This window comes from Schistocerca gregaria, chromosome X (assembly GCF_023897955.1).
Source record: "Schistocerca gregaria isolate iqSchGreg1 chromosome X, iqSchGreg1.2, whole genome shotgun sequence".
NCBI lineage: Eukaryota > Metazoa > Arthropoda > Insecta > Orthoptera > Acrididae > Schistocerca > Schistocerca gregaria.
Genome location: NC_064931.1, coordinates 213272615 through 213297509, shown reverse-complemented (window position 1 = coordinate 213297509; position 24895 = coordinate 213272615). Strand labels below are relative to the sequence as shown.

At 42.9% G+C, this 24895-nt stretch overlaps 1 protein-coding gene across 1 annotated transcript in view; it reads left to right on the top strand.

Moving 5' to 3' along the window:
- The window catches only part of LOC126298384 (inactive phospholipase C-like protein 1), a 1421164-nt gene that overhangs the window by 1293755 nt on the left and 102514 nt on the right, over positions 1–24895 (top strand). Inside the window, exon 8 of the mRNA XM_049989691.1 lies at positions 6885–7088. Coding sequence (XP_049845648.1) covers positions 6885–7088 — 204 coding nt within the window. The remainder of the gene's footprint in view (positions 1–6884; positions 7089–24895) is intronic.

The window sequence follows — 24895 nt, the reverse complement described above, 5'->3', positions numbered from 1 at the left end:
GACTTAACAAGTCTTTAGAAGTCCCCTACAGAACTACTGAGCCTTGCCGCCGCTATAGCAGTGCATAATTGCGAAAGTGTTGCCGCTGCAGGATTTTGTGCACGAACTTTCCTCTCGATTATGTACCATAAATGTTCGATGGGATTCAGGTCAGACGATGTGGGGCCAAATAATTCGCACCAACTGTCCAGAATGTTCTTCAAACCAGTCGCAAACAACTGAGGCTCAGTTACGTGGAGCATTGTCATCCATAAAGATTCCGTCGTTGTTTGGGAACATGAGGTCTATGTGATGCGTGCCGCTGAGTTATTTGGTTATCGATTCTCATCAACGATAGTTTCATCGCAAGTTGCGTGACAAGAGGCTGCGTTGAGGTCGCGAGGACGGGATTTTGACGGGCTTTCGGGACGCGTCAGTATACAATGCGATACACGCCGCAGCGGAGCCGGGTTGTGGGCTCGTTGAGGGCGGGAATGAACCAACGTCGACGTCAGCGGGGCCTGACAAAGTGCTGTCTGGAGAGGGAGAATCAATCCACTGCGGCTGGCGTCCCGAAGGTTTGGGGGTGCGGAGCGGGAACTACTAGTACTCCTAGATTGATGGTAGCACCATAGTCAAGTATCGTTCCTGGAGAATTTATCAGCTACTTTTCATAAAACTCACGTTGTCGTGTGCTGAAAGGCTGAGGTTGCACGGAATCTTCAGCGGGTTTGGTTAGAAACGTGTTAGTCTTGGTGTATGCTCTTGAGTTGTGTCTTGGTGGGCAAATGTAAAGCGTTATGACTAAAATTAACAGGTGTTGTGCATCTGGGCTAATACCGTTTAGTACCGAGTAGCCATTTGCTATGTACTGAAACTCGCGTGTGCTTAAAAACATGTAAAACGGAAGGCCCGTAAAACTGTCTGTTGTGTGGCTGTAGCGGTAGCCCAGTGGTTGTTATTTCCGATATTTTCCAAGTTAAACGTTTGGGACCGACATAGGCCAGTGAACTACTTTGGCAACGGAAATTCTGCATATGAGCTATTGCCGCCTAGTTGAAATATTCCCTGGTGGTGTTATTCTTACGGCCATCATTAACACGTTCTTGCAGTACCGCCATATGCGTTGATTGAGTGTAATTTGTCACAGTAAAATAGTTTGTCTAACGTCCAATCGCATCTCTGTTTAAGCTATTATCACAGACTACTTTTCAGAAATTCCACCTGTTATGCTGCAGGATTTTAGGGGTTATTTATTGACTAGTCGTAACCTTACTTCTGAGTTGCCCATATCACTTCATGTAACTGGCTGAACTTACGTGTAACGGGGTGCTGGGTTGGGTTGTTCGGGGGAGGAGACCAGACAGCGAGGTCATCGGTCCCTTGGCTTAGGGAAGGACGGGGAAGGAAGTCGGTCGTGCCCTTTCGAAGGAACCTTCCCGGCATTTGCCTTTAGCGATTTAGGGAAAACACAGAAAACCTAAATCAGGACGGCCGGACGCGGGATTGAACCGTCGTCGGGGTGTGTCGTCAGCGCAAAGGCACTGGTTAATGCCAATATTTTTTTCATGTGCTATGTGGGTCTAGGTCTATGTTTGAGGATGTCCCGTTAGACGATTAGCTTTATTAATTCGTTAGTACTTTGAACTGAAACTCCGAAGCACCTGTCACTGTTCAGGAAAATTGTTAATCTGCTTAGCTTAGTGGCGGCTATAACCGTGAAGTTTGTTTTAAATTTTTTTTCGTGTTAAATGTGGCCAAGGACCGGATTAAAAAAGTTTTGGCGCATTCCTGAGGTTACAACGGCTAGTGCTGATTAGAATTGGTAAATTGATTGGAGAATTTAAAGACGGATAAGCACGGAGTTAAATTTAAAATTTAATCCATTTGCCCGGCCGGCGTGGCCGAGCGTTTCTAGGCACTCCAATCTGGAACCGCGCGACCGCTACGGTCGCAGGTTCAAATCCTGCCTCGGGCATGAATGTGTGTGATGATGTCCTTGGGTTAGTTAGGTTTAAGAAGTTCTAAGTTCTAGGGGACTAATGACCTCAGATGTTAAGTCCGCCGCACAGGATTAGCTGAGCGGTCTCAGGCGCTGCAGTCATGGCCTGTGCGGCTGATCCCGGTGGAGGTTCGAGTCCTCCCTCGGGTGTGTGTGTGTGTGTGTGTGTGTGTGTGTGTGTGTGTGTGTGTGTGTGTGTGTGTTTGTCCTTAGGATAATTTAGGTAAAGTAGTGTGTAAGCATAGGGACTGATGACCTTAGCAGTTAAGTCCTATAAGATTTCACACACATTTGAAAATTTTTTTTTGTTAAGTCCCATAGTGCTTAGAACCATTGACTCATTTTTTTAAAATCTCTTTGTGTAGCTGTAAAAATGGTTTGCACCGTGGGCATTTCACTATTTAACTGCTCGCGTAGTGTGAAAACAAACAGCTAGTGCCGATTACAATTTTGAATTGAAAGGCGGCTAAGCGCCAAGTTAAATTCCATGTTTTGTCTGTTAGCGCTTTCCTTAGACCACTGATAAATTTATCTTATTTTATATTTATGTAATTCGCAAAATGGCTCTAAGCACTACGGGACCTAACATCAGAGGTCACAGTCCCCTAGACTTAGAACTACTTAAGCCTAACTAACCTAAGGACATCACACACATCCATGCCCGAGGCAGGATTCGAACCTGCGACCGTAGCGGTCGCGCGGTTCCAGACTGAAGCGCCTAGAACCGCTCGGCCATATCGGCCGTCGGCTGTTAATGGTGACAACTGTTGCAGAATGGTTTTCGGGCCCATATTCTTGAGATACTGTAGAAGGTCCACGCTGATCATTGAGTGGTGTTGCAACGTTAGGTGGCCCAGAATTCTACTTTGTTGTTTCAGTTTCATTGACCGACTCTTGGTCTGATTCAACAACAATATCTACAGTGGTAACTACAAAGTCCTCTTCTTTGACGACATTTCTGTCACATGGCCAAAAGCCTGTTGCCTTAAAACTCTTTAGTGCTATGTCCATTCACACTAATCTGGGATATGCATTACGTAGGATTTCTGCAATCTTAGCTTGTTTTATGACATTGCCACGACTTGAACGTAGTCATGACGGTGCGTCGTCATTGTAGCTATTTTTAGTGTTCGTGTGAGCAGGAAATGACTGCATGATTATACCATAATCACGAGTCAGCTGAACTGCCTCGAAATTTTTGGTGTGTGTGCTATATCCATCCAGTAAAATCGTAATTCGTATCTGGTCCCTTTTTTCTACTTTTGTACATTTTATGAAATGTTCTAGCCATAGGACAAACAATTCTGATGTTATCCATCCATCTGTCGATTAAGTATTAACATCAGAGGTATAAATTTGCCTGTTGCATTCATTGCACATACACATGCCGTTGTAAGACCCCTGCCTCAACTTCTGATTGTGTCCACCTGGTGTTTGCCTTCTAGGGCAATAACTTTAGACGTTTTGTGAAATGTGGATAATGTGGTTTCACCTACGCTATATACACTAAAGATCCAAAGAAACTGGTACACTTGCCTAATATCGTGTAGGGCCCCAGCGACCACGCAGAACTGCCCCAGTAGGACTCGACTAATGCTTGAAGTACTTTTGCAGGGAACTGACACTATGAATCCTGCAGGGCTGTCCATCAATCGGCAAGAACACGAGGGGGTGGAGATCTCTTCTGAACAGGACGTTCCAAGGCTGGGGAGTTTGGTGGTCGTGTTCTGCCGGTTTACAAATCTCTTGATTTGAATACTCATGCCTATACCAGTTTCTCTGGCGCTTTGGCGTATTTAGCTAGCAGTAAACTTATGTTCATCCAGTATTTCCTTGTGTTTACCAAAAAACCAGTAACACGCTCTTTATTAAACCCCTTCCTTCTTGCCATCGATATTGCTTTGGGAACTCGCAAGGACGAAGTGGAATGTTCTTTCATAAACCTGTAATACAATTTTTACCTGCTTGCTTTCTTTATTGAAGCTATGCGGTAGATGATATTTCTCAGTAAGTTCCTAAGTAATTTCCTTACTTCAGTAATAGTTATTCCTAAGAAACTGGACATTAAATTAATTATATACTGTGGTAATTCAACTTTCACCTCTGCTGTCACATCTTTAGGTCTTCCAAAATTTGAAGTCTGACGAAAGGGAGTAGGCCTTGGTATATTACATGTTCCACATGCTTCATTAAATTCAACTTCAGCCTCCCACTTGTTGTAAGCTGCTTTCACTTATTTTAACCTCTCTCCATCATATGGATCAGCTGAAACAGTTTTAAGCCGGTACGAAATTTTCATCAACGCCCAAATCGGACCGGTACGATTAACGAATTCTCCACAGGTACAACTTAGGCAGTGAGTCAGTGAGACGTCTAACGTTTCAAACCCGAACTCACGCACAACCTCAAGGTTTTTTGCTATTCGATTATGTTTAAAAGAATGACAGAGTGCCAAAAAATACATATAGCGCCAAACAGTTACCTTATCATGATATTAAGTGCAAAGTAGCGAGAGAAAATAATAAACGCAGTCATAGAAACTTATTTGTTAATTATTTTTCTGTCCACGATGGCCAGCGGTCAGCTCAATTGTGTTTCCTTACTCGCTCGACTACTTAGTTCAGTTTTACACTACTTCATATCGCATTTTATAAATGTGGAATTAAATATTACTTGAGTACGACTTAGGCTGTGGTGCGACTAACTCAACTTTTCCCTGTCACTCAAATTTGAAGTCGTACAGAACTCAAACCAGGGCAGTACTTCTGAATCTTCCTTTGTCAAGGAACATTTCTCCTTTTGCTTTGCTATCCTGAATTTCAGTTCCTATATCATGCATCAGTGTTTGGACACAAACTCTTGTGGCACTGGAAGCTTTTACATAAAACCAAAAGCCCTTTGGTTTTGTGAGGATTCTGTTACGACAGTTTCTGAAACCTTAACGAATTGTTCTTTTGACATCTAAACGCGTTTAAATTTAGAATCTTTCTACCTTTAGCCGTCTGCTTTGTTTCACATCTATGGAACAATAGTCGCTGCTCCTTTACACGTTACCGAGCGAGGTGGCGCAGTGGTTAGCACACTGGACTCGCATTCGGGAGGACGACGGATCAATCCCGTCTCCGGCCATCCTGATTTAGGTTTTCCGTGATTTCCCTAAATCGTTTCAGGCAAATGCCGGGATGGTTCCTTTGAAAGGGCACGGCCGATTTCCTTCCCAATCCTTCCCTAACCCGAGCTTGCGCTCCGTCTCTAATGACCTCGTTGTCGACGGGACGTTAAACACTAACCACCACCACATCCTTCACACGTTGCTCTACAGAGTCTGCATACCATAGAGGGTGCCTGCAATCACAAACTGTTCTATTAGGCATATATCTATTTAGTGCTAGGTCAACTATTATTCTAAATTCGAGGCAAAATTGCCACACATGCTCCTGTCCAGACTTTAATGTTTGGGTTACTCTTTGAAATACGAAGCTACAACTTATTTATCTACTGGAACAGTCCACGGGTGTACTGCCGGTCCGTAGTGTCCAATGGGCACAATATTTCGGCAATCAGACAAGTCGCCATCGTCAGGTGCGCTGACGAACTGAGCTCCTGAGGGAAGGCGGCCGTCGCAAATCCCCTTCCCTAGGTGTTCTCTCCGCGGTCCGCGCCCGGGCGTCTGTGTAATTGCCTCGTCCGCCCTAGTCGCCCGTTCGTTTCCTTTGCTGAGCGTCTTTTTAATTAGACTCTGTGCTGGTTCCCATGCCCTGCTGAGGCTGTAGCCGCAATCTCGGTTGATGAGTCCGTCCCTGGTACGAATTTAGATAGCCTCCTAGTATTTGGATGTCTGTGCCAAGACCCTGGTATGTTGGTAGTCCATTTCGTGATTTTCGATCAAAAAGTGCTCTGCGACTGCCGACTTGTTGAGGTACCCAAGTCGAGTGTGCCTCTGATGTTCTCGGCACCGACCTTCGATGGTGCACACTGTCTGTCCAATGTGGGAAGACTCACATCTTCAGTCCGAAGACTGGTTTAATGTAACTGTATCATGTTCAAGTCTCCTCATCTCCGAATAACTACTGCAACCTACATCCTTCTGAGTCTGCTTACTGTATTCATCTCTTGCTCTCCCTCTACGATTTTGAACCCCCACGCTTCCCTCCAGTACCAAACTGATGATCCCTTGGTGTCTCAGAATGTCTCCTATCAACTAATCTCTTCTTCTAGTCAGGTTGTGACACATTTATTTTCTCCCCAATTGCATCAGTGCCTCCTCATTAGTTATGTAGTCCACCCATCTAATCTTCAGAATTCATATGCAACACCACATTACCTTTTTTCCGACCGTGGCGATATCGGAGATTTGATGTTTTAGCTGATTCCTCATATTCACAGTGCACTAGTGAAATGGTCGTACGAGAAAATTGTGGTGTATAAATGATTATATAGTACTAATTACCTTTTTAGCTGCGCTGAAAGTCGAAATAAGGAATATATCACACGCATAAGTTTTGATGCCATCAGTAGAATATAAAGGAGAAAAGACACGAACTACATGATTAGTTAATAGGTAAAATGCTTGAATCTAAATTTTTGTTGCTAATTTATCTAACATACGGGATCTCACACATATGAAAAAAGATTGTCGGCTTTTATATTATTAATTAGAAAACGTTCGGAACTTGTAGATTTTTTCTGTTTTTGTGACACCTTCTACTCTAGCGCGCCAAAGATGAATGTTGTAGCGTCAAAACGTGTGAGTGTTGCAGTTTCACCCATTCAGTGCATACTTATTGCAGTCTTTATTTACAGAATTCGAATACATTTCTTGAATGCTATTATGAATTATTTTTATTGTGAACAGTTTCTTATGAGAAAAGTTTAAAGTTTGCTAATTGTGCTCTTGTTTCAGGTCTCGCAAGATATTTGACATCGAAAGAATGCGACGTGTTTGCTCCATCACATGCGGTTTTATGGCAGGACATGTCAAAACCGATTACTGACTACTACATTTCCAGCTGCCAGAATTCGTTCCTTTCAGAAGGTCAGCTGAGAGGGGATACTGGCGTAGAGGGAATCATCCGGGCGCTTGGCAGTGGCTGCCGATCTGTCAGAAGTAAGCTTTTTGTTTCGATCGTTATGTTTTAGATTTTTTCAGTTAATTATGAGTACCTACTTTATTTAAATATAAAATTAATGAGATATGCTAATTAACACACATGTAATTGTAGTTTTATGAAAAATTTACGTCCTCTTATTTCTAATTACATACCACACACAAAAATTGAGCTTCATTGAAAATATAAATTCTTATATTAGAACAAATAAGACCTCGGTCACAAATATTAAGTCAAAATTGAAGAGGTTTCGACACTACTATGAGCGTTGTCTTCAGAATTAGACTGACGTCTAAAACATATTAGGTATATAATACATTAATAAAATTGAAGTTTGTACGTGTGACGCTCATCATTGTGGAAGAAAATTTACGTCAATTTAAAGAAAATCTATCCGATGAACAATTACCGATTTTCTGAATCTCATTAATGTCGTTGTCAAGTACAACTACTTTGAATTCAACGGAAAACTGTAACAGCAGTCTGATGGGCTCGCTATGGGCAACGCTTTAGCCGGCATCCTTGCCGACATCTTTATCAATTCCTTGGGAAAAAAGCTGTTTAACCGTGTCTCAGCCGCTTCACTAGGTATCCTTTTTTACACTAAATACGTTGATGATATTCTAGTCATCTATAACGGTCCCGCCGATAGAACTGATCATATATTTAAACTTTTTAACGACCTCCATAAAAAAATTTCTTTCGTTATTGAACTCGAAAACGAAAACCGCCAATTACATTATTTAGACTTGACGCTTACAATAGAAGACAATAACATCACTTTCAATATTTTTCGAAAAGAAACGAATACTGACCAAATAGTGCCTGCTTCCTCTTTTCATCCACAGTCTCAAAAAATGGCCTTTTTTTTACTCTGCCGTCCACCGAGCCACCTCTATACCGCTTTCAACAGAAAAGTTTAATGAGGAGGTTAATTTACATAAAACCATAGCAGTCAATAATGAATATACGCCTAACATAGTGGACGATATTCTAAAAAAGAAAACTGCAAGGACTACCACGCTCAACACCTCATGCACTGAAATTAACCCAAAAAAAACGTTTTTCTATTCCTTTCATAGGACTCATTTCCTATCAGATTCAGCGCATGCTTCGCAACAAATACAACTGCAATTTTGCCTTCTCTACTAATAATAATCTAAAGAGAAACTTCATTCATAATTTGAAAGCCATTCGCTCCCCTACAGAAAGTTCTGGCGTTTATAAGATCATCAGATATAAAGAACATCGTTTGAGAAAGAACGGCGCCAGTCCCCTAAATTCATCCTTGCCGATCATCTCTTAATTATTGGACACGTGCCTAAAGCCATAGGTGATAACAATATTCTGCATACCGAAAAGAAGGGGCGTAGGTTAGACGTTTTAGAGGAATTGGAGATTTTCAAACAGCTATCTCGTCATGATGGCCTCATTCTCAACGAACAGCTGCAGCTGCGAAATAAAAACTTTTTCGACTGTATAAAGCCATTGCTTGATCTTTGATTCAGATTTCCTCATGCAGATTACTGAAATGCTGTTTTCCTGTTATATCTTAGCTGTTTTCTTGTGTCATAACTAAAGGTTTTTTTACGTTACAAAATGTATCTGTTTAAAGCAGATAAATATGTAACTTCATCCTATTATCATTAGTGCTTACGTTTTGCCTGAGTCAACTGCATCAATATTTCATGTGTCTAATTTTGAATGTACAGTAGCCTAGTTGTTTCTGCGGCTACTAGATGGCGCTCGTAGCAACACCATGGTTACTTGCCCACACTTTCTGACGTGGGCACCTGAGTCTTGTTGCAACCCTTGTTCACTAAAGTACGAGCAGCCCTTAGCGGCTCGCCATCTTACTTACAACTATTCATGACGTCGCCTTTCCGGCTTAGATCTTTTTTAATATGTGACTTGTAACTACTGCATCTTTTTCCAGTCAGTGCAAACTTTAATTTTATTAATGTATTATATACCTAATATGTTTTAGAACAGTTAGTCTAATTCTGAAGACGACGCTCATAGTAGCGTCGAAACCTGGTCAATTTTGACTTAATGTTTGTGACCGAGGGCTTATTCATTCTAATATAATTCTGACACGATCACTGAACCTTAGCAGCTATGTTCAAAGTTTTATATATAAATTCTTAATTATCGATCTTTTATAAAATCGGCTATACTTTAGGGTATTAAGGACTTTCGAAAAATTCCAACTCGATTTTCTCAAGCATTTTTGGGAATCGCTTTGTGAGACTGATATTTAAGTTCTGAATTTCACGTACCGTAAATGAAGGGCCAGGGAAAAAAAAACAACATTTAAGCCACTTTTCTTTCGAAACTGAGTTATTGTTACAGCTGTGCTCAGACTGACCATACTCATCTGCTGAGAGACTAAAAGTGGGGAATAACCAAACGACTCCACAGATATTAGCGTTCAAAATGTTGCTGTAAGGGGTAGGAACCATGTAAAACAGGTTTTTTTTAGGGGAAAGAAGCCGGAAGGTCAATTGCTATACATCCGTACATGAGAGGGCAGAGCAAACACAATACTTGGGCGTTCGCTTCGCCGCCCGCCCCCCCCCCCCCCCCCCCCCCCAACCGTCGCCCAGTCAATTATAGGCAAGTAAAAGCTAAATATAGCAACCGATGACGTTTACTTTAAGTGGTAACTTTCTATATATTCTTTCAGATTGCATGTTCTTGGGAGAAGCGAATATTTATGTCTGTTGTGTAAAAGAGCACAAATAAAGTGATGTCATTCTATTTTCATTTCATTACTCCTGCCTTGGATGAGTACACTGAAGAGCCCTATACAGGGTGTTCAAGTAATAGTGAATATTAAGCGATATGACACGAATGATCATTCGAAGCAAGTAGTCTAATAAACATGGGCATTAAAATGCATACTATGTGCTAACAGCACCTCATCAGTAGAAGAGAGATGTTTCGTAGTAGCGAAGTGAAAAGTGTTCATAGCTCTGATCACCTGATTTTCTTGCTTCGATATCGTTCTTATCGTATCCCTTGGGTCAAATGGCTCTGAGAACTATGGGACTTAACATCTGAGGTCATCAGTCCCCTAGAACTTAGATCTACGTAAACCTAACTAACCTAAGGGCATCACACACATCCATGCCCAAGACAGGATTCGAACCTGCGAGTGTAGCGGTCGCGCTGTTCCAGACTCAAGCGCCTAGAACCGCTGGTATCCCTGAATACTGACTATTCCTCTTGGGAAACCTTGTATATTTTGCGATTCTGCTAGTGGTCGTAATAAGAACTTTTCTTTAATTGATTATGTAACTACCAACCAAATTAGTGGCCTGAAGATCAAAATTACATTCTCTGTGGGTGGCCTTGAAAACACCTCAAGATTCCAAGGAAATGATAGAAGCATCCAGGTGTAAGTCATCTCCTCTGACTCTGGTCATTGTTAATCATGAAAAAGAAAACGGAGACTGACAGTACGCTGAAAACTGCCCTTTCAAAACTCAGCTTATTAAGATATCACTTGAACCAGCCACTACCTTATGCTGAAATATCAAACACGGAAGAATGCGAGGTGGCATCATAAGGACATCATAATGCCAAACAGTGGACGAGTTGCTTGAACTGCCCTTATCCGCTCATAACAGGAAGTTTAATTTCAGAATCTCTTACTTCTTTAGCGCACAGTAGCTTTGCGTTTCCAACCGAATCAATGCAGGTATCTAGACCAGAGAGAGTGCAACGTCATACTAATAACTAAGTTCTTATAGGACTACTACGGCTGTATTACTTACGTTACGAGGGATCTTGTCTTCATATTTTTTGACAATTGCTGCTTCCTTCGTCTTCCGTGATTCAAGTAACCTTCCTAGTCGCAATGTTTCATTTAGTGCTGATGTTAAATAGAGTACGATCTGTGGCGCTAGTTGCAAGAATGCCTTCGGTTCCAGGTGTTTTCTCTTTCTTTAACGAAGCCAGCGCCACTACGACCTCTTCTTGCACATACTGATAAGTGACAGCGTCAGTGTCGTACTCCTGGTCTAACGTGGTTTGTATTTGTGTGTATTCAAAAAAAAAAAAAAAAAAAAGTTCAAATGGCTCTGAGCACTATGAGACTTAACGTCTGAGGTCATCAGTTCCCTAGAACCTAAGGACATAAAACACATCCAAGCCCGAGGCAGGATTTGGACCTGCGACCGCAGTGGTCGGGCGGTTTCAGACTGTAGCGCCTAGAACCGCTCTGTGTCTGTGTTCGTGTAAGTCTGTAGCTGGGTCATCGACGGGGAGTAGCCGATGCACCACGTATTCCGCTGTGTGCTTGCATTTACTTGCGGAGTTGACGTTACTCATCCTCAGCGTAGCCGAAACCATAGATGTTTTCACCGAGCAAAGTGGCGCGAAGATCAGCAGATTGAACTCGCATTCTGGATGATGATGTTTCAAATTCCCGTCCGGCTCTCCAGATTTACGTTTTTCGTGGTTTCTGTAAGCCACTTACGACAAATGCCGGTATGGTTCCTTTTAAAAGGGGACGGCCGATTTCTTTCCTTAATCCGAACCTGGGCTCCATCTGTAATATCATTGTCGATGGGGAGTTAGACTCCAAACTTTCTTCCTTCCATAGATGTTTTGATCCGATCAATCAGGTATTTGGTTGGTCCCACATACTCTCTTGAAAGTGAATGGAGAGATACTTCTCTTAGCAGTTTCAGTGTCTGGAAGAGTAGTGTTGTGTACCTTTCTTTATTGCTCTGTAGGGCTACTGCTCTAGTCTCATTTGCATATCCGACGCCACAGTGGAGCGTTGGTACAGCCTTATAACAATCTAGGTTTGTCTTCTTAGTTTAGCCGTCTGTGGAGACCACTATCCAGTTTGCCCATTAGCCGTTCTGTCAAAGGAATTGAATTCCTCTGTTCTTCTTGTAGTACTTCCGTAAGTATGTATTTTTTTTAGTACTCGCTTTCTTCCTTTGCGTCCAAGGGTAAGCTTGATATAAACTGACACATTCGGGACTAGTCGGCCTTTTTAAGATTCCGCACTTCAACCGATAAAATTGCAAACGTTATCAGATCACTTTGTCGTCCGTCTGTCTGCCCACCTGTTCAGACTCCTTTTCCACAGGAACGCGTAGAGGTATCAAATTGAAATTTATGTCAAATATTAAGGATTACGGTTCATTGGTACAAGACTTTTCTAGTACGACATGGGATATTGTACTTAAATACCGACGTAATTCGATAAAGATGCTGAAGTTTAACGAATATATGTAGTTAGTAAGAAGTGTCTGCAAAAGGTGATACCAAGATGCTTGAAAATGACAAGCCATCGAAATCAGCTAATAGCACGATTTAAACGTAGATCGTCTATATTATACCTTACTACCGACCATCTTTTCTTTTATTAAAGATTTAGAGGCTGTAGATACTCACCAAAATATAATTTTAATGCTGTCTAATGTTGCAATGACGTACTGATCTCGAAATCTTTGAACACGGTACACTGACCGGTCAGCGTTAGTCACACTGTACTGCTTCCTCATGTGCATCTTTTCAGGTTTGCAATCAGCCCTAAATTTCCATGAATGACAATGCGCGACCACATCGAACAGCGCAGGCGGAGAAGGTATTGGAACTAGAGAATGTTCGACAAATGGACTGGCGTGTCAGTTCACACGAGTTAAGTCCCATCGAGCAAGTTTGGGAGGCGTTGGGCAGGCGAATTTCAGCGCCCACGTGCTCCAACGACCATCCAGCAATCCCGCAGTTGTCATCTGCTCTTATGGAACTTCCTACCACAAGAACTCCTTGTAAACCTTGTGGGCAGCATCGGAGCACGTTGCAGAGCATGTCTTGCTATCCTTGACGATCACATACCCTATTAAGAACCATTCTCCGCATTTTATAATATCCTCGAGACCATCAGAAATCGAGGTGACTTTCTAACTACACTACTGGCCATTACAATTGCTACACGAAGAAGAAATGCCGATCATAAACGGGTATTCATTGGACAAATATATTATACTAGAACTGACATGTGATTACATTTTCACGCACTTTGGGTGCATAGATGCTGAGAAATCAGTACCCAAAACTACCACATCTGGCCGTAATAACGGCCTTGTTACGCCTGCGAATTGAGTGAAACAGAGCTTGGATGGCGTGTACAGGTACAGTTGCCCATGCAGCTCCAACACGACACCACAGTTCATGAAGAGTAATAACTGGCGTATTGTGACGAGCCAGTTGCGCGGCCACCATTGACCAGAGGTTTGCAATTGGTGAAAGATCTGGAGAATGTGCTGGCCAGGGCAGCAGTCAAACATTTTCTGTATCCAGAAAGGCCCGTATAGGACCTGCAACATGCGGTCGCGCATTATCCTGCTGAAATGTAGGGTTTCGCAGGGATCGAATGAAGGGTAGAGCCACGGGTCGTAACACATCTGAAATTTAACGTCCACAGTTCAAAGTGCCGTCAATGCGAACAAGAAGTGACCGACACGTGTAACCAATGGCACCCCATACCATCACGCCGGGTGATACGCCGGTATGGCAATGACGAATACACGCTTCCAATGTGCGTTCACGGCGATGTCGCCAAACATGGATGCGATCATCATGATGCTGTAAGTAAAACCTGGATTCATCCGAAAAAATGACGTTTTGCCATTCGTGCACCCAGGTTCGTCGTTGAGTACACCATCGCAGGCGCTCCTGTCTGTGATTCAGCGCCAAGGGTAACTGCAGGCACGGTCTCCGAGCTGATAATCCATGCTACTGCAAACGTCGTCAAACTGTTGATGCAGATGGTTGTTGTCTTGGAAACGTCCCCATCTGTTAACTCAGGGATCTAGACGTGGCTGCACGATCCGTTACAGCCATGCGGATAATATGCCTGTCATCTCTATTGCTAGTGATACGAGGCCGTTGGGATGCAGCACGGCGTTCCGTATTACCCTCCTGAACCAACCAATTCCATATTCTGGTAACAGTCATTGGATCTCGACCAACGCGAGCAGCAATGTCGCGATACGATTAACCGAAATCGCGATAGGCTACAATCCGACCTTTATCAAAGTCGGAAACGTGTTGGTACGCATTTCTCCTTCTTACACCAGGCATCACAACAACGTTTCACCAGGAAACGCCGGTCAACTGCTGTTTATGTATGACAAAACGGTTGGAAACTTTCCTCATGTCAGCGCGTTGTAGGTGTCGCCACTGGCGCCAAGCTTGTGTGAATGCCTTGGAAAGGTAATGGTTTGCATATCGCAGCATCTTCTTCCTGTCGGTTAAATTTCGCGTCTGTAGCACGTCATCTTCGTAGTGTAGCAATTTTAATGGCCAGTAGTGTATTTATGGTACAAGTTTCATCGAGCTATGTCAGTTGGCAGTGACACATCATGTGGAAGTTACCCTTCTCCGGAATTTTTGCACATCAGTGTATTTTTGTTATGTAGTTCTCATGCTAGAGGTGTGGGCCACCTTTTACAAGATGACCTAGGATCAGAATATAGTTCACCAACTCTCTGAAGCCCATGCTTCTCTGGTTCACGTTGCAGAAGATTTAGGATCACTTTGTAGAGATATCACCAAGTACGTCATCGTAGTTATAGTGGGTGAGCGAGGCAGAGGTCTGGGTTCAGTACAAATTAGAGTGTGGTCTGGTAAAGATTGAATCGGCATAAACACATACAGATGAGATTGCATGTGTTCTGAGACACCGTGACCAAGGAATATTGAACCTACTCTCTGGATAGTTCGTTTGGGGTTGAAACGGCTGCTTATGTCTTGTACAGGATCACGTATTCTGACATTAGATAGGTTTATACTACGTGTAACTGCATAAGGTCTCTCAAGTCGCTTCCCTGGCAACAAAGTGTGGTGGCGCCTCACTTCTGAGCAATACGCGGCTGAGCAGTAGTCAACATTGATACCAGAAGCCAATAACGCCGGTTCTGCCACAGAATGACATGTATGGCAACTGTGGTTTGCGTTTTACCAACACCGGAGCGAGCGCATAGTTGGGAAAGCTCATTCAGTATCAACATTCTTTATTCAGCATTATTTCCGTACAAGACGTCTACGAGGGTTACCCAAACACAAATCATGGCCAGTTTAGTGCCACCTGTGTTGTCGACCTGGCTTGTACTGTTCATCTGCAATGATTGATTTTGCTAGCGCTGTTTTCTTTTTGTTTTGTTCTTGTTTCGTTTTTTATGATGGTAAGTTTAAGTGAACGACGGCAGCTGTGAATTTTAGTTTTCTACTTGGTAAAAATGCTGCTTAAACTGTTTTGATGTTGAAAACAGCTTACAGAGATGACGCTATGGGAAAAACTCAAGTGTACGAGTGGTTTGCTCGATTTAAGAAAGGCGACGTGTCAATTGATAGCAAACCCCGTTCTGGACGTCCATCAACTGCCCGAATCGACGAAGATATTGCAAAAATTCGAGAGATAAGTCTGGAAATTTTAAGACGGATGTGCAACAGTGTTCGTCAAAAAATACCCGATTTGTGGCAGACAGTAGACTGATTCTTCCACCATGATAACGCAACTGCACACACAGCCATCTCTGTTAGACAGTTTTGGGCTAAAAATGACAGGGTTCCGTGCCCTACGCACCTTACTCGCCTTACGTGGCTTCATGCGACTTTTTCTTGTTTGCACACACAAAAAAGGGGCATGAAAGGACACCAATTTGACAATAACGAAGAAGTCAAGAAAAAAACGAGGGAGGAGTTGTCAGCCATTTCTAAAGATGACTAAAAAATTGTTTCGAATAGTGCAAGCACCGGTGCGACAAACGTATTCGTTGTAATGGAGGGTATTTTGAAGGGGATAAAGTTGTTTTGTAAACAATTTGAAAATATATAGCTTTTAAAAAATAATTCCGGTTGTTTTTGGGTACCACCTCGTATGTCCACTTCCCATCAGTAGGTGTGGTCATCGAGACAGTAGGGTGCTACCTCAGCATATAGTCGGGATTCCACAGGGTTGGGTTGGGTTAGGTTGTTTTGGGGGAAGAGACCTAACAGCGAGGTCATCGGTCTCATCGGATCAGGGAAGGATGGTGAAGGAAGTGGGCCGTACCCTGTCAAAGGAACCATCCCGGCATTTGCCTGAAGCGATTTAGTAAAATCACGGAAAACCTAAATCAGGATGGCCGGACGCGGGATTGAACCGTCGTCCTCCCGAATGGCGTGAATTCTTTACACGTGCGTACCCGCACCACCACTCGCGTATGTCAGTTTACATGGAAACACCCAACCTCCACACTGTCCTGCAAACGTGCGCGTAAGTTACCGAAGCTGAAATCCCTTCTACTTTCTTGCACAATGTGGCTTCCCCTACCATCGCCCACGAGCTTCAGCACCTGCCGATAGGTGGATCTCCTCTCATTCTACTCTGTTTCGTCGGACATTACAGATCTAGAATCGCGTGTTCATTTACGTGAGAAGCTTGCGTCATACCAGAATAATAGGCTTAGTCTCCAACTACGTAAATAAATGCATTCTAAAGTGGTAAATTGTTCTTAAACAGTGCGACAGTAACAGGAACAACTTCTTAGTATTCAGCAACTCTAAATAATCACTTATTTGTAATAGGCCCGCATTTCGTGGTCTTGCGGTAGCGTTCTCGCTTCCCGAGCCCGCGCTCCCGGGTTCGATTCCCGGCGGAGTCAGGGATTTTCACCTGCCTCCACATGACTGGGTGTTGTTGTTTTTTTCATCATCATCATCATCATCATCATCATCATCATCATCATCATCATCATTCATCCCAATTACGGTCGGAGGAAGAAAATGGCAAACCACCTCCGCTAGTACAGCGGTGCGTGTCTCCCGCATCGTCCCCTACGCTCTGTCGATTATGGGACATCATCATCATTTGTAATAGAGTAAGACATCGTTTGAAGTGACGAAATGGATTAAAAAGTGTTGTAAATGGCAGTGTGACAGTGCTGAGGTTCATATTACTGCAAAACAGACAATACTCTGAAGTTATTATTTCTAAATTTCTGAATGAGATGATGATTTTTTCTTTTAGTCATCGAGTGTAAATATCACGATACAATGGAAATTTATTTGTGGCTTTAGATATTTAAAACTGTTCTTGACCCACTTTCAAATCCTATGCATATATAGCAGTGTTCGTATTGGCGCTGCCACTGAGTAATGACTGTTTTGCATAGTAGTAAAAATTTTGGTTAAGTATTCCCTCGGTAAAAGAAACGTATATTTACAACACCAGTGACCTATCAGAACCATGATTAATCCTGAAAATATAAACAAAGATGAACTGTCCAGATGAATATCTTACTTTCAGATGAACCATCAGTGTATTGTAGATAACATAAAAATTGAAGAATACTGTTCTCCGGAATGCAATATATATATTTCAGTGACACCAGTTGCCAGATATTTCAGTGTTGCTTGTAATTTAATGCGAGCTGGAAGGACATCTTACATACTCCTCTTAGACTTTTGTACAGAGCCGGAAATATGGCTCAAAAGATTTCAAAATAGATTTTACTCATTCCAAAATGATTTTCGAACGAAACGTTGTTCTTGGCAGATAACTCCCTTACTACCATATTGGATGTACCGAAATTATTCCTACGAGATATGTTTCCATACTCAATACTTGTGTGTGCGCTTTTTGTTCATCAGTGTCACTGTAAGCACTTCGGCTAAAAGCTACAAAACTCCCGTACGAATAATTTCACTTGTCACCACCTTGAAAGTCGTATGAATGGCATTTCCAGCTGCGACGTGTGGAAACGCTAACGTGCATATAAGCATAGTGGTGCGGGATACACGTGTAAGAAATTCATGCCTGTGAAAACCCGACTTGACGCCGGTAGCGCATAAAGTCCCGTGGCAACATGTGTGTAAACATTGGCAAACCCACCCGGTTGGTCGTGCGGTCTAACGCACAGTTTCCGGGCGGGAAGGAGCGCCTGGTCCTCGGCACTAATCCGCCCGGCGGATCTGTGTCGAGGTCCGGTGAACCGGCCAGTCTGTGGTTGATTTTTAGGCGGTTTTCCATCTGCCTCGGCGAATGCTGGCTGGTTCCCCTTATTCCGCGTCAGTTACACTATGTCGACAATTGCTGCGCAAACAAGTTTCCACGTACGCGTACACCACCATTACTCTACCACGCAAACATAGGGGTTACACTGGTCTGGTGTGAGACGTTCCTTGGGGGTCCACCGGGGGCCGAACCGCACAATAACCCTGGGTTCGGTGTGGGGCGGCGGAGGGGTGAAGTGGACTGCGGTAGTCGTCTTGGGGTTGTGGACCACCGCGGCTGCGGCTGGGACGGAGCCTCTCCGTCGTTTCTAGGTCCCCGGTTAACATACAATACAATACAAGCATTGGCAGCTGAGTGCTGTCACAGCGAAATAACGATGATCGGTGAAGCTGTCATACTGACTCAAGGATGGCATCAGCCTGCCAGTCGACATGGTGGACTGCTAGCAACTCCAAACAGCCTGTCAGGAGTGCTGACGCCCGGTAGTGAACGCAGGACTCTCAGAACTGCTCAAAGTGTCAGACGATGACACCCACGGCGAAACCAACTCAAGACGCGGGAACAGCAGGCCTATCTGAGGACGCCGCTTACTGAGGCTGAAGCTGTTCGGCACCATATTGGGCCGTCAGCTGGCTTGCAGATTGTCACGGCCACGGCTGGAGTCGGGAGTCCACCCACTTGCTTGTGGCTGAGCGGGGAGAATTTATAGTAGCTCTGGGTAGCTATGCTGTGGCAGGAGCCCACCTCCTATCGCGTAGGTAGCTGCAGGAGTACAGGGTTGGGCCGTGGCATGTTGAAACCCAACCCACAGTTATGGCAGACTGCTGTACCAACGTTATTTTAACACCCAACAGCAGGGTTTCGCAGGCTGCTTGTTTGTACGCCCCTCGGCTGGTTGAAAAGTAAGACGTGCGCAAAATTAGGTACGGCCTTCACCTCAACACGAAGGGAAGAGGGACCGGATGGAATAATAGCAGAATGTTTAAGGGAAGGAGGCGCTGCCATCAGTGGTAAAATACTAGTGGTCTCAGGTTTCAGAGCAACACCTTCTTTAGGATACGGAGGACAGAAAATAATGAAGTTTTAAGAGAGGATGGATTTGAAACAAAACTTCAGTTTCAGAAAGAAAGTAAAGAACATAATTCTAGGAGACTATATCAGTACAAACAGCTGTTGAGAATTTTTAGTAGTCGCCAGAAATTTGATTTCCATCTATTTATATTACACTGTGAAGGCCGGTTGTCTGCAACGCATGGTGGCCTACCTCGCAGGGATACTGAGTTCGTGCCTACTGCCGGTTCTCTAAGCGGAACAACCATTAACACGTGATGGCAGCGCCTGCACTGGCTTGTTCTATTCACTATCATATTCTAGCATGTCCGTCACTTGACTACTAACGTCACTATATTGCTGATTTAATCCTCTATCTATCGCTTGCTCCTTTGCCCCGCGTTGTGCGCGGGGTTGGCGTGGTTAAGTCGGATATGGCATGTTAATTTGAAGGGGTGGCCGGATTTCCTTCCTGCCGCCACCCTGTACCCCCCCCCCCCCCCCCCGGGACCGAATCGACGGAATCAGAGTACCCCATCTGTCTGCGTCTAGTTTAAATCGTGGAAAAGTGCGGATGTGTTTCAAATGTCTGTGAGTCGTGTAAATGAAGCGGGACGTGGAGACCAGCCAGGTATTCACCTAGAGGATGTCGAAAACCGCCTAAAAATCTCTTCCAGGCTGGACGGCACACCAGCCCTCGTCGTTAATCCGGCGGGCGGATGTGATCCTGGGCCGGCACGCCTACCCGAGTCCAGGAAGCAGCGCTTTAGCGCTCTCGGCTAACCTGACGGGTCTTCTGATTTAGTCCTCCGAACGTGAAAATTTCTGGGTCGGATTTAGTTCCAGTCACGCACCGCCCAGTGGCTGCTCGCATTATGTGACTATAATGCACTATCGTTCAACTAGCGCACTTATTGACTGAAGGCTCCACTCCCAATCCCACTTACAGCAACTATTTGTAATTTTCTCCCCAATATGCTTACACAACCTATTTGTTTACCTACTAGAGGGGTCAGTACCGCTGACCCACATTCAACTAGGTCTGCTTCGCTGTGTGTTTCTTCAGGGACACTTTTTTTGTTCCATTGATGTTCTAACAATACTCATACAACAATGATAAAAATTTGGCTTTTCTAATATTGTTATATTTATACGTACGCCTTAGAGCATTAGACGCATTAACAAAAAAATGTATTCAGTGCTAAACCGAAAAAAAACTGTCCCCTGCTCTGTTGGCCAAACCATAGGCACCAGACGTGCAGCACCTGGATTGATACGGTTGTCATAAAATAGCAAATAGACATCTGCCATACTGCGCTCGCCCGCAGGTACCTGAACTTGTCGAATATGATTTGGGAAGTAGACTAGCTCGTCACAATTGAGAAAGAGAAGTCCTCTGAGATAGCTACTTTTTTACCGTTGCACCTTTGATTTTCTTTCACGAAATGTTAAATACACTTTGGTTGTTATATTAAACGATAATTTCTCAGTCATTGAACATTCTCTGTTAACTTTCTGAGGCTCTGGTTCCACTAACACATACACCCACATCGCGACAGGCCTTAGCTGGCGCGGAACCCAGTGCAAAACTTCTCCCCTCGGCTCCTCCTCATTTGTCACTACTCCATCCCCCCGTCCCTTTTCGCCCCATCATTCAACACAGGAGATACCCCTATGCCACGTTGAAAAGAACTGTAACATTATCGTTGACTTACTACTAGTATATCAAAAGAGTATTACTACAGCAGACCTACTGTTGTGTTAAATCACAGGAGGAGTAGTCGTAATAGGTATGGTAACTAATAAGACGTTAATAATTAAAGCTAACGTACGTACTGGAATCCTATGAATTATGAAATTTAAATTCAAATAACGTTCGTAGATATGTTATATGTATTCATCACTTCACTGTGCTCTATATTCACATTACATTAAATTATTTGTAAGTTACAGACACTAAGGATTTTTTTGCTTTTCACACTTTACACAAAACATCATTTTGTTGCTTTTTCGTGAGCAATTTCATCAACAGTATCATCAAAATTCTGTTTTGAAACCACATCGTGTTACACTGACAACATGGAAGAGAAGACAGACGTTCTTGCTAGATGCTGCCCCTGAAATAAATGTCGATCAGCTTCAGAGCAGAGACGACAGTTATTGGCACGGTTAGCAAAATTCCGTAAGCAATATAAATGTTGGGAAATGGGCTTCCAATTTCATTTAAGTATTGAATATTAGCACTAGTTTTCATATCCTTGGGCACCATTTCTCTGAACTCTTTTATATCTGTCAAAAGTTCTGATGCAACGGTATCTTTTGAACATTCACCATTTATGTTTACACTAACCCCTCTCTCAAGTTTTTTACATAGAATTTTCAGTTCTTCGTGTCTTAAACTTTCTGTATGTGTTTTAAACTTTCTGGAGAAGGCAAAGATCCGAATATTTCGGAATACTTAGCCACTTGCCTAGACCTTTCAGTACTGTTTCAACGACAGGGTATACAAAATTAATTTTGTATTTCTTTTCTAGAAACTGTGCCCTGCAAACCGTCTCATCACTTTCATTTTCAAATTACTTCGTCCTCTTTCCAATCCTCCTCTTTATATTTTCAATCAAACTTAACTAAACTTTCGGCTATCTCTTTCGCAGTTATCTGCACATTGACAAAACCTTCTTCACGGAAGATCTCAAAAAACGTCACTAAATTTCCGAGGGATTTAATTTCTACTTCTGCGTCCATGTTTTCTGCTTACCTTACTTGCTGTGGTGATGGCACAGAGAGGATCATACCATATGACAATGACTATCGTAGACTCGAAGTTCTGTAACTCGTTCACAGCAAGTAAGTGTGCTTCGCTCTTTGTTTTTGATTTGTCACTGCTTTTGCTCACCTCAAAAAGGGCATCTCTCACTTCTCTTACCTGGTACCTTATAGCTGAGGCCATCTCCACTCTACTTTTCTATTGAGTACCTTACAGCTGCTTTACTGTTAAACGAGCTACCCTTTTCAGTGATATTTCCCATGTCTGACTGAATGCACTAAGATTAATTTATATTGTTTGAGTTACACCAATAAATGTAACTGCTTTTGCCGCATCTGATAACACAAGATTCAGACTGTGGTTAGCACATGACATACAAAATGCTCTGTTATTACACTATAGGATTCGTGCTTGAACAGCACTGTGATAACCTTCCATATTGGTGCCACTATCGTCAATTGAGCCTCTGCAGTCATGAAATAAGGAAAGTAAGATTGAGTTTAACGTCCCTTCGACGTCGAGATCATTAGAGACGGAACACAAGCTCGGATGTGTTAAGAATGGGGAAGGAAATCGGCCGTGCCCCTTCACAGGAGAAATCTCGGCATTTGCCTGGAGCGATGTAGGGAAATCACGGAAAATCTAAATCTGGATGGCGGGTTTGAACAGTTGGCCTCCTGAATGTGAGTACAGTGTGCTAACCACTGTGCCACCTCGCTCTGTTGCAGTCACGAATATCGAAACCTAGTTGATCTAGTTTCGCCAAAGGTTGTCTGTCAAACTTTCTCCTGTCGTTGAAGTGACGTTCGGAAAGTCTTCTTCTACAGTTTGTTTTCTAGTAAGTTTACAAACCTAACGACCAGTGTTATTTGTTCATTGAGGGTTTTATCAGTAGTAGTATCAAGTATGACTAAAAAAATAGCCGTTCGCTGTGGCCGAGCGGTTCTAGGCGCTTCAGTCCGGAACCGCGCTGCTGCTACGGTCACAGGTTCGAATCCTGCCTCGGACATGGATGTGTGTGATGTCCTTAGGTTAGTTAGGTTTAAGTAGTTCTAAGTTCTAGGCGACTGATGACCTCAGATGTTAACCCATAGTGCTTAGAGCCATTTGAAACTTTTTTTAGTAAAAAATATTAACCTTTTTTTTCCTTTGTTGGCAAGCAAATTTACGAGTTTATTTGAATGTTTTTTCCCAAGATAATGAACATGACTGAGTTTTTACCTGCCTTAGATGGACCTGCAAAATGGGGTCATATTCTACTATCATTTCAATGAAACCAAGAAAATTGCCATTATTATCTTGATACAGCTTGTCGCTGGTTCCTCTTACGACCATATTATGCTGAACCAGGTAACTGATGGCGAGCATAATTCTGTTTAGAACCTGATACTAATGTTCCTTCTCTTTTCCTAGTTGTTAAAGGACAAGTTGACCATACCACTTTTTTGTTTAAACCATATCTCACATTCTGTTCATTTCTTTGTAAAATCTACATAGTTAACTGGTTTTTCATGCTCTTAAAGCCTGTTTCCTAAATGAAGCCAATCACAGAGCCCATCGCTTGACAGCTTGTTCGAAGGAGAATCAAAAAGTTTACAACAATGACAAAACACTTTGTCGGTAGATGGCGAATATACAACCAATTTTCGTGAAGTGTCGAGACGACATGTAAGTACACCTTTTAAGCAACGACACAAACTCAGCACAACAGGCTGTAGGGTGGTAGGACTGATCCAAGTAATACACCAGTCAATCACCATCGACAGTTGCACCTAACATTTTATTTGGTACCTATAAACAAGAGAACTTGACAAAACCACCACATGTCTAAAACTACCACACATCTTTAAAATTTACCAGTCAGGTGAAAATAAAGTAGTTCAATTTAAATACTCAAAAACGCGGCCCTTACGGCCTAGTACAAATTTACTGAAATAAGTTAAATTTTATAATTAATGTGCTCTTTCATTACGACATTGCTTGTTATTACCAAAATAACTCAGTTAATTTAGCATGTAACGTATACAATTTCATGTGAGCAAACAAGATCTTGAGATTCAACTTCGCTCAGAAAACGGACGTTCCCCCGTTCAGCTGTTCCCAGTACGGGCTCGATATGGACCCCCAGACGGAAGCAGCAACTGTCACGAATGGGCACGAGAAAATCCCAGAACAAATGGGTACCTAAAACAGACCGACATCTGCCTTAAATAACTAGAAACACAATAACTCATTGCAACAAATCAGTAAAATTAATATATGAAATAATTAAATTATCGATTTACTGTCATTAAAGGAATTCTAGTACCACCATCAATAGTCCGTTTCAGGCCATTAAACACACAATAAGAACTTGCCTCTCAATAACTGGTAAAAATTTAGGAAACTATTGATTTCAAAATTATACACGTGTCTGTGACACGCTATTGGTTCAAACAAACGTAACAGCAATCAGAGATAAATATATCCAGGGATATATATATATATATATATATATATATATATATATATATATATATATCCCCCTGGATATATTTATCTCTGATTGTAATAACATTGCTGTTACGTTTGTTTGAACCAATAGCGTGTATAATTTTAACTCCGTGGTGTAATATTAGTACAATAACCCCTAACCAGGCGGTACTTAAACAAGGACCAGCAAACTGTTTTCAATGGCGTTTAAAACTTGACAGTGGGTCTCAGCACTCCAGGCCCTCGTAAATGTTTATGATCACACAACATACACCTGTAAACATTACTATTAAACCAATTAAAATCAACACATTTAGGCCAGACAGAGGAGTAGCGACGGCCCAAGAAAATACAGAGCCCAGGCCCTTACCATCTTGCTTGTTCGACGATGCCAGCCGCCGCAGATCCCGATTCCAGGAGACACGAATCAGCGGAAAAACAACACCAACGGCTTCCCAGTAACGTCTCTTTCCACGCTGGCGATATTTGCCACG